Here is a 9,316-nt window from a genome sequence, read left to right as displayed (position 1 = left end):
ATATATATATATATGTGTATGTATGTATGTATGTATGTATGTATGTATGTATGTATGTATGTGGGAGATACAGATGTATATCATGTTCGATGTAGGAATCACAAGAGTTCTCAGGCTTCCAGTTGAAACGTTTGCTTAAACGTAGACATGTGCAAGCATCTTTAGAATCCGCTGAAAAGGAAATGGGTGGAAAGACACTTACATTGGAAGAGTTGGACAAGTTACTGACTGAACAAGGTATTGATACAAAGAGTAGAGACGCAGCTTTTCGAGTAGCCATGGATAGCATAACCAGATTAATTTATATCAATGGTACGTGCAATAAATGTTGAAATATCATTAATTGTTTCTTGTTATACATCATGATCTATTTAATAATGAATTTTACATTATTTCATGCAGACAAAAACGCGTTAGCAAAAAAATCTTTTATAAACGAAACAGAGTCGAACAAAAGTGATACGTTACAGAATATAAATGAAGAAATTGAACCTGTTGCTGGTCCAAGTAATCCTATGCCAATCACAGAAAATATTAATGAGTATGAATTAAACGATTCCGATAGTGAGAACAATGTGTCAATCTATGATGATGCTCTACCCATTGCAGAAAACATAAATGAATACACATTTGATAGTGAGTGGGAAAATGATATAAACGAATCATTGACATTATTAGGAAAAAATATGATAAATCCTGCATTAACATACATGTTAGAATATAGCGATTTATCTCAGAATCAAATTATGCAACTTATTAAACATAATAAGGATGAAAGTTGCAAGACGGTAAGCAAAAACATTAAAGATACTACAAAAAGAGATATTTACATAGAATTAGCAAAGCCAGATGATAAATCGATATTAACATTTCCTGAAAATTATGAGCAAGTTTTGAAATCCGTAGAATCACAAAGTATGAAAGACACATGCATATCTAAAGAGAATATAGCCGATGAATTAATTTCAAGTAGTCCAGAATCGGATAATCTCACTCAAGTTAAACCATTGAAGAATAATGTCAAGCCTTCAAATATTACTATTACATCTGATGTTTTAAGTTTGGACAAAAGAATATCTAACAAACATTCTCTTGCCCAAAAATCTAACAATGTAATTCGAATAGATACATCTGAATCCGATTCCGACGATTTCGTTGAAATTCAAGATATTCCGGTACATGATATGAATACTTCAAGAAATACTATGAAGAAAAAAGATATCGAGGTAACTTTCAAAATCGATAAAAAATTAGAAGATGATATATTTACCGATATATTTAGGGAAATGAATAAAGAGAAGGTTATATCAGTGAGTTCGGAGCAAGAACAATATGTTGATATGATAAATGGAGAACAGCAAACACAATTAATTTCTGAAAACAGTAATGAAGATACTCCTATCTTAGATACTATATATGAAGAACCAATCAAAGAAAAAACAAAAATTAAATTGCCAGAAAATATTGAATTAAGCAAGAATATACTGGATGATGAAGACATAATATTTGACAGCGAAAACTCGAGTAAGTCGATCGAGCATAATACGGATACGCTTACTCAAGTTAATCCTTTAGATGAATGTATACAGAAAAAATCACAAGTGTTACCTACTAATAAAGAAGATTTGATAGAATTGAAAGTAAGTTTATTATAATATTATTTCTATAAACAGGTGGATATAATTTTATTGTATTTATTTATCTGATACGATTATGTAATTACAGGGACAATTAGAAGATCAGCAGGAAGAACTTGCGAGAGACATTGGCAAATTCGAGAGACAAGCTACCAATATTTCTGAGCAAATAAAAACCGATGTACAGGTATATTTGAAAGTGTATAGGCAGCTATGTGTGTTTGATTATAATATATTCGTTGTTGCATATATTATATTATATCATTTATAGGATCTATTACGTTTATTCGGAATACCATACATAATAGCTCCCATGGAAGCGGAAGCACAGTGTGCATATTTGGAACAGATTAAACTAACCGACGGCACAATTACAGATGATTCTGATATCTGGCTTTTTGGAGGTCAATGCGTATACAAGAATTTTTTCAATCATAACAAAAGAATGTTGCGATTTCGTGCCTGTGATATTCAACATCATTTTAGTAAGTACTGATAGATTCTCATTGTTGTCTTTAGCTAAAATAACAATAATATAATATAATATTAATTAATATATGTGTATGTTATTTCTGTGAAGAAATCAATTATTATAGATCTAACAAAATAATTATATATCACAGAACTTAACCGCAATCAATTGATACAATTGGCCCTTTTGGTTGGTAGTGATTATACCACGGGAGTGGCTGGCGTTGGACCAGTTACTGCGCTAGAAATATTAGCCGCATTTCCTGCCGATGGAGATAACGTATTACATGGATTACATAATTTTTGTTCGTGGATAAAGAAGGGAATGTTTGCTGCTCCTGGGAAAACAGGCTTACGCAATAAATTGCGAAGCCTGAAATTGAACAAAGGTAAGCAGTAATTTCACTTAAATTAAGTGATAAGGATGAGTAAAAATAAGTGATTATAAGTAACTGATTACTTGACAGATTTCCCAAATCAAGCAGTTGTCCAAGCGTATCTTTTTCCTACGGTTAATGAGTCGAAAGAAACTTTTACCTGGGACAAGCCGAACGTTGTGCTTCTCTGCGACTATACCAGGCAGAAATTTGGATGGACAAAGGACAAGTTTGATAATACAATGATACCGGTATTGAGGAGAATGAAAAAAAACAAGAATCAAAAGTTATTAGATAGGTACTTAATAGCGAAAGCGTCTCCGCGCTCGATTGAATCAAGCTTAAGTAAGAGAGTACAGAAGGCTTTACATAGACTGAATAGTGACGATGTAGAGACGGATAGCAAACCTCGACTTAAGAAAAGTAAAAAAGACGCTGTCCAAAAATCGAATAAAGAAAAGAATTCAGAATTTGAATTTATTGAACTTGAGACACCGACTGATGAGATTAAATCTATCCATGAAAGAGAGAGATCTACTAAAGTCATTAATAAAGAGAAATATAACAAGGAATATATACCGCAACGAGAGAAAGATAAGAAAAGCGCATTAGAAAGGAAACTGCATGCTATAGAAATATTTAGGAAATCAAAACAAGGTTTAAGTAAAACAAAAAAAGTAAAATACAAAATTCGAAAAGTCAAGGAACAGGCAGAACTATCAGAAAGTGATAGCAACTAGATTTATTTGATAAGAGAAATGGAAAAATGCACATTTTTATCAGATTATATTATACACTTTTTTGAAAGGTGTTATTTAAGTGGTATGTTGTGCGAGCGCGTGTGTCATTATTGTAAATGTAAAATATTTATCCACATAACCTCTCTAGTAATGGCGTAGCTAGTAATGGCGTAATAGGCTAAGAATTTTGTAAATTTTTCTTCATAATTTAATGATCATGCTTTCCATTTTTTATACAAGTTGACACAAACATTATTCTATCTTGTTTAACATTCGGAAAGTGTTGTTTAACATTCGGAGAGTGTTGTTTAACATTCGGAGTAACAAAGACAGAAAGACATTTTTGTCGACTTATGCCTGCCTTTTTCCTCGTTACTGGTTCCCACAGCGACACGCCAGGATATGGCCAATATTCAATGTAGGGACGTAGTAGAGGGAATAGAATCCCAAGAAATAGGAACACTCCACACACACACGCGCGCGCGCACGCACGCACGCACGCACGCACGCATCGAAAGAGTCCAGCAAACGAGAATGGATTGAAATGAATTGAAATGGATTCAGATTTTTAGAAATATTGATTCAAATGAATGCATTTTTATTCATTTAGAAATTGCATGAAGCATATTTTTATGTCTTTCAATCTAAAAATAATATTAGCTTTTTCTGTGCATTGTGAATACTGTTCAATTCAAAATTTTGAATAAGAAATGCAATTTTTCAATTGAATCCAATTAAATCCAAAAAAAAATATTCGCTATTTTACGCATTTTGGATAGAAAAAAAATTTCAATCCATTTTAATCCATTCTCATTTGCTGGGAGGGGCACCGGTGACAGAGTGATGGTTTAACTATTTGTATATTCGCAGACCAGAGGAAAGCCAATAGAAGTCGGCATAATTTTGGAGTAGGTAGATTAACCAGACATTCGGGGAATTTATTACGAAGGTAGTTAACGATTTTGTTAGCTTTAAGACTATCTATTGACAGTAGAATATTACGTGATTAATACCCTGACGAGAATCTCCGCAAGGAGAGCTTATAATATTCTTTCTATAGAAACTGTATTGAAGATTATAGTGATTGGATCTTATGCGATTGATGATAATTTCCTCTCTTTTGAGCGATTTTTGAGAATATCAGGAATTAACAGCGAGGCTTGAATAATATTCTGCGTAAAGCTGCCCTTTGAGAAAGGCGAAGAATTTCATGTTCTTATTAGAAACTTAGAATATGTGGAAATCCGCGTATGGGATGGAGTACTGTGGACGATCACCGATGTACAAGCATCCTTGGCAAGTTGCTCTGTTATTTCATTTTCAACAATGCCTTTATGGGAGAGTACTCAGAAGAGGGTCACGCTGCAATTTTCTTGAAGCATTGTCCAAAGCTGATATTTAAGCAGGGTGGTTGCTTGTACCAGAGTTAATGTGATTGATTGCCTCTAACACGCTTCTCGAGTTCGTATAGATAATGATATCAGAGCAGCTATGTTCTATAGCCGTGCGCAAAGTCTGATCGCCCAAGCTTCGGCCGAGAAGATGAAGGTTTCAGGCGGTAGCCAATACATAATATGATATTGAGTTTCGAGGAATGGATGCCGGCATCCGCTGCCATATTGTCCCATATTGTGCCATAGTTTAGATCTGTCAGTGTAGAATGTGATAGGATAAAGTAAATTTCGATGTTCTAAAAGCGAACTTAGCTTGGAAAGTTACTGGAGGATTAGAACTATTGATCGAGGACAATCATTGAAGGAATAGATAAACAGATGGAGATAGGGTAATTATAAGAGAAAAAAAGGAGGAATATTTAAGCGATAGATGCTAATGTTTACATATTTTTGATCTGCAGCATAGACGCGCAGACCCGGAATTTTCCTAAGAGCATCGGCCCGTTTGCAGGATTATATGTAGCATTTTCAATGGTTTTAAAACTGTCGAGGACCAAGTTATCAAGGATAGCGAGGTTTTTATATAAGAATTTGAAGATGAGATAGATGAAGCGAATGTGAAGAGGGATTTCTTTTAATTCCACAAGGACGTTTGTAGATGTAGAAGATTCTGTAACCACCCACACATCGAAGAGCCTTGAATTGTCGTCTTTGAAGTTTGAGGAAGAACCTTTGATGATCCTTTAGCTAATAAATTTGACTGCCATATTCGATTGAACTATGGAAGACTATGCGATATATCATCAGGAGTTGGTGTGGATGGGAGCCCCACCAAACCCCAGCCAGGAAATAAATAATAGTGCTAATAACCTTTGAGTCTTTCTGAATGAAGTATTTTAAGTGCATTTTACTGTTGAGAATCAAGGATAACATTCAAAAATTTTGTTGATTTGACCAACTGCAAGTCCTGTCTATTGATGTGAAGAGGTTTGGACATGTTCAGCTTCTGTTTGTTTCTGGCGAAAACCATAAACTTGCTGGGAGACAGATCCAGTCCACGGTCTCTCAAGAAGGAGAAAAATTTGTTGAGCATAGCCTGTACCGTGATTCTAGCTTTATCTGTGTTGCTATCTGTGGAGAAAACAACAATGTTGTCAATGTATTGTAGAATGTGAGCGCCTTCGTAGATGCATTGAGTGATATCCTACGTAAATATTAGAGAGAAGATGACTTAACGCAGAACCCTGGGGGGGGGGGGAGGGTGCTCTTGAAGGGCCCTTTGAGTAGACCGTCCTCTACTGAAAAGATGTGACGTTCATATATTATATTGCTGCCGATAAATCTTCTAACTCAGGCCAGAATTCCCCATATTCATCAAATCATCAAAGAGGATTGATGGGATTACATTGAAGACTCCTGTGTCGAGCAAAGCGCATACAGTTTTTTTTCCGCGAAGCCGATATAAATATGGTTTGTTAAACTAGATTGTTAGACTAGATTGTTGGCACAACAATCGTCGACATCGTCTTGGTCTAAAACTCAGTTGGAAACGAGATAGAATGCGCTCTGATTCGATGAATCACCTTAGTCGAAAGTAGATGACTTTTTTCAAGATTTTTAATAGGCAGGAGATAAGCGAGATGAGGCGGAGGCCCCTCCCCCCTATTTTGATAAAAATTGTAAGAGATTATCGTCAACTTTCTGGGAAGTCGTCTTCCGCAAAGAGATCGTTTTTGAAAAGCCTTGATGAGCCCAAATCCTAATAATAGATGTATTCCTATCAAAGCTATTGCAAAATTTCTTCTATCTTTTCCTTTTGATTAATTTGAGTACACTTGGTACACTGAGCAACTACTCTCTTGTAATTGATATAAAGACTATCCCCCAACTAGAAGAGCGATTGAAGGCCGCCATGGCGCTTCTCTGTTCGACAGCTCGATTGGCCTCATCATTTCACTAGAGAGATGGGGCTCTCCACGCACGTAAATCTGTTTTTTCATACGAATAAAGAAAAGCTAGCGTTTATCTACTCCGTCACAATTCAAATTCAGCATTGAAAAGCTAAAGCTATTGCCTCCTTCCTTTTCATGGAATGAAGATTCGCTGGCGAAGTTATTCCCACTAATGCCGTGAATAAAAGAGCGTTGAACAAACAATTAAAAAAATTGATCAATCAAAAAACTCTTCAAAATATTTGAGCAATCAAGTGGGCCATAGTCAGAGTTAACGTTGTTTCGTTCATAGTTGGACAGTGAACTTTGAGCGTTTATTCGATGGACTCATTTTGGCGAAAATTGATGGAGAAAAGGGAAAACGTGAGATTTTATTCGCTGCGTGGAATTACAATTTAATGGAGAAGATCTCAGCGTTGCGCGGCCGGAAGGAAAAGTATCAGATATTGCATTCTTGACGTCATCATATCATTGATTATAAAGTGCGACTATGGAAGGCCCCTCATCACTGTCGCACTCGCGCAAGAACTGTTTAGTAGATGATGGTAGAGTGCGTCCTGATCTTTGCTGAATTTGAGTTTGTAGAGGAATTTGTGGCAGGGCAAAGAGGTACATCCTAGCTTCAGTTCAATGGGGAAGTGATCACTGTCCCAAGTATTTCGGCCAGTCGTGGTCTGGTACCAGGGGTTCAAATTATTAGAAACTATTCTCAAGTCAGATTGAGAAGAGCCCGGACAGTGAAGAAGCGTGAGTGAAGTTATCTCCAAGATGAGCCTAGGATAAACAAGCTCTGTATAGCGAGTTGTTCGTAGCGTCCGAAGAAGTGCAGCCCCAAGACGTATGGTGTACATTGAAGTCGCTTAGAAAAATGATCTGAGGATACAAGTCCGCAATGTTGAGTAGATTACAAAAAACACTTTCCGGAATCGCTCGCCCAGAATGTCTATATGCAATGATAACTGTGCAGAGTAGGCTGTTCACTTGAATAATTATGCCTAGGATTTCCATGGACTGATGCTGAAATGATTGGAAGTCAGCGGCAACATAATGGATTCTTTGATAATTATGCAGACGTTTCTGACATGAGAGATTCTGGATATCACCTTTGATAATATGATGACTTTAAGTGAAAAGATTGATTTTAGTAAGGAATGTTCCTTGGAGACACATGCTATAATAGTCGCAGCATGAGTTTTGAATCTATGGTAGTTTATCGCGAATGTCAAAGCAATTCCAAGACAGACTAGAGAGGGCTTATGCTTTTGCTTGTGATTAACCCATTGGGACATTTAGAAACGAAACGTACGAACTTCGAGGTGCTCAGGGTACGTAAAAGAACTTGGAATGTCAGTGGGAGTATTAGAGAGACAAGAATCTGCTGCAAGGGAAGAAGGCCCGAGAAAATTCCTCAATAATGGTCTATTAAAAAAGTCGATGAAGCAGGGGAAGTCCCTCCGTGAGAAAGCGTTGAATATTTCCTGGAGAGCAGCTAGGAGGGGTCCAAAGTCATCCGACTGGAGGAAGGGGAGAGTAGCAGAAGGCAGAGAAGGAGGAAGGAGAATTGGAAGAGAAGAAAGAGGTGGGGAAGGCGATGGGGATGGGAGAGACGAAAAAACAGGAGGAAAGAGGAGTCGTTCTTGACGAAGTAGTAGGAAGAAAGGGGAAGAAGAAAAAATGATGCCATCTGAACCCATAGCGTCACATATCAACGTTGCCCATATCTGGGACCCATTAAAGTGCTTTTGACTTGTGGCACGCGCCTTCGGAGCGATAACCACAAGAGTGAAGACTGTTACGTTCTTCTCTAGCCCCCTCCTCTGCGCAAACTCGATTTGTGCCGCCAAATGGATATATAACATCCCATAATCTCTATAATTCGTCGTGTGTGTATAATACAGTGTTAATTCGCTAGGACTCAGTTTCACAACTCACGGTTAACCATGGTCATCGACGAGATACTATTAAAGACGGCGCTTATGGAAATTTGTATGACTGTTAAAATTTAAGTGATTAAGGACCGATTGTTCCACCTTTTGGTAAATTTTATCTGTGAAGTAATCTGGTAATCCGCGCATGGAATTGGATAATCTTGCTACTTACCTAACAGGTAAAATTTCACCAAAAAGTGAAACAACCGGGCCTAAGAGTAAAAAACTGACAATACGTAATTTTATGATTTATTAGTTTCAGACATGTATATGTATGTTTAAAACTTATATACTCAATTTTTATTTAAAGTTATAATTTTAATGTTATCATCCGAGTTCGATTATCAATAGAATCAAGGGGGAATTCCGTTTTTTTGGAAAAAAAATTGATTTTTTGGGAAATTTTTTTTAACCAAAGTATAAGGTTAATACATTTGAATTTTGAAACATTGTTTTACTATATTTAAATGTAATTACAGTTTTTTTTATTAAATTGGAGCCAATATCTCTTTTCATGGTGCCACGCAAAGTATCTCTGTCACTGGTGCGCAAGATATCTAAGATCTTCCATCCCAGTCATCTAAAAATCTGAGTGTTTAATTTTATATAGTTATTGTTTGCTGAATAGGCAAAAAAAATTGATAATTGAGAAAAAGGCGGTTTGTCAAATAAAAATCATCGATTTCGCTCTAAAATTTTGCTGAATTTTTTGCACTAAAAAGAAAGTATATAACGAATTGTTTCATGGAAATTTACCAAACTTATCAAACGACCCACGTATATATACGTATTATATATATATATATATATATTTTAA

General features: G+C 36.1%; 1 protein-coding gene across 2 annotated transcripts in view; it reads left to right on the top strand.

Moving 5' to 3' along the window:
• Positions 1–3,752, top strand: part of LOC108692546 (DNA repair protein complementing XP-G cells homolog) — a 5,710-nt gene extending 1,958 nt beyond the window's left edge. The window contains exons 5-10 of one of the 2 annotated variants that reach the window (XR_001931990.1): positions 96–312; positions 403–1,640; positions 1,726–1,824; positions 1,909–2,122; positions 2,307–2,497; positions 2,576–3,074. Coding sequence is in view for 1 of the 2 variants with exons in the window: in XM_018200850.1 (XP_018056339.1) it covers positions 96–312; positions 403–1,640; positions 1,726–1,824; positions 1,909–2,122; positions 2,261–2,497; positions 2,576–3,225 (2,655 nt within the window). In the remaining variant the exon portion in view is untranslated. Of the gene's footprint in view, positions 1–95; positions 313–402; positions 1,641–1,725; positions 1,825–1,908; positions 2,123–2,260; positions 2,498–2,575 lie in introns of both variants that reach the window. The other variant, XM_018200850.1, reaches the window with a different exon arrangement.
• The last annotated feature ends 5,564 nt before the right edge of the window (positions 3,753–9,316 follow it).

Source organism: Atta colombica, unplaced genomic scaffold, assembly GCF_001594045.1.
Source record: "Atta colombica isolate Treedump-2 unplaced genomic scaffold, Acol1.0 scaffold76, whole genome shotgun sequence".
NCBI classification, from domain to species: domain Eukaryota; kingdom Metazoa; phylum Arthropoda; class Insecta; order Hymenoptera; family Formicidae; genus Atta; species Atta colombica.
The sequence above is the reverse complement of the archived record's forward strand: the minus strand, read 5'-3'. Positions and strand labels throughout refer to the sequence as shown.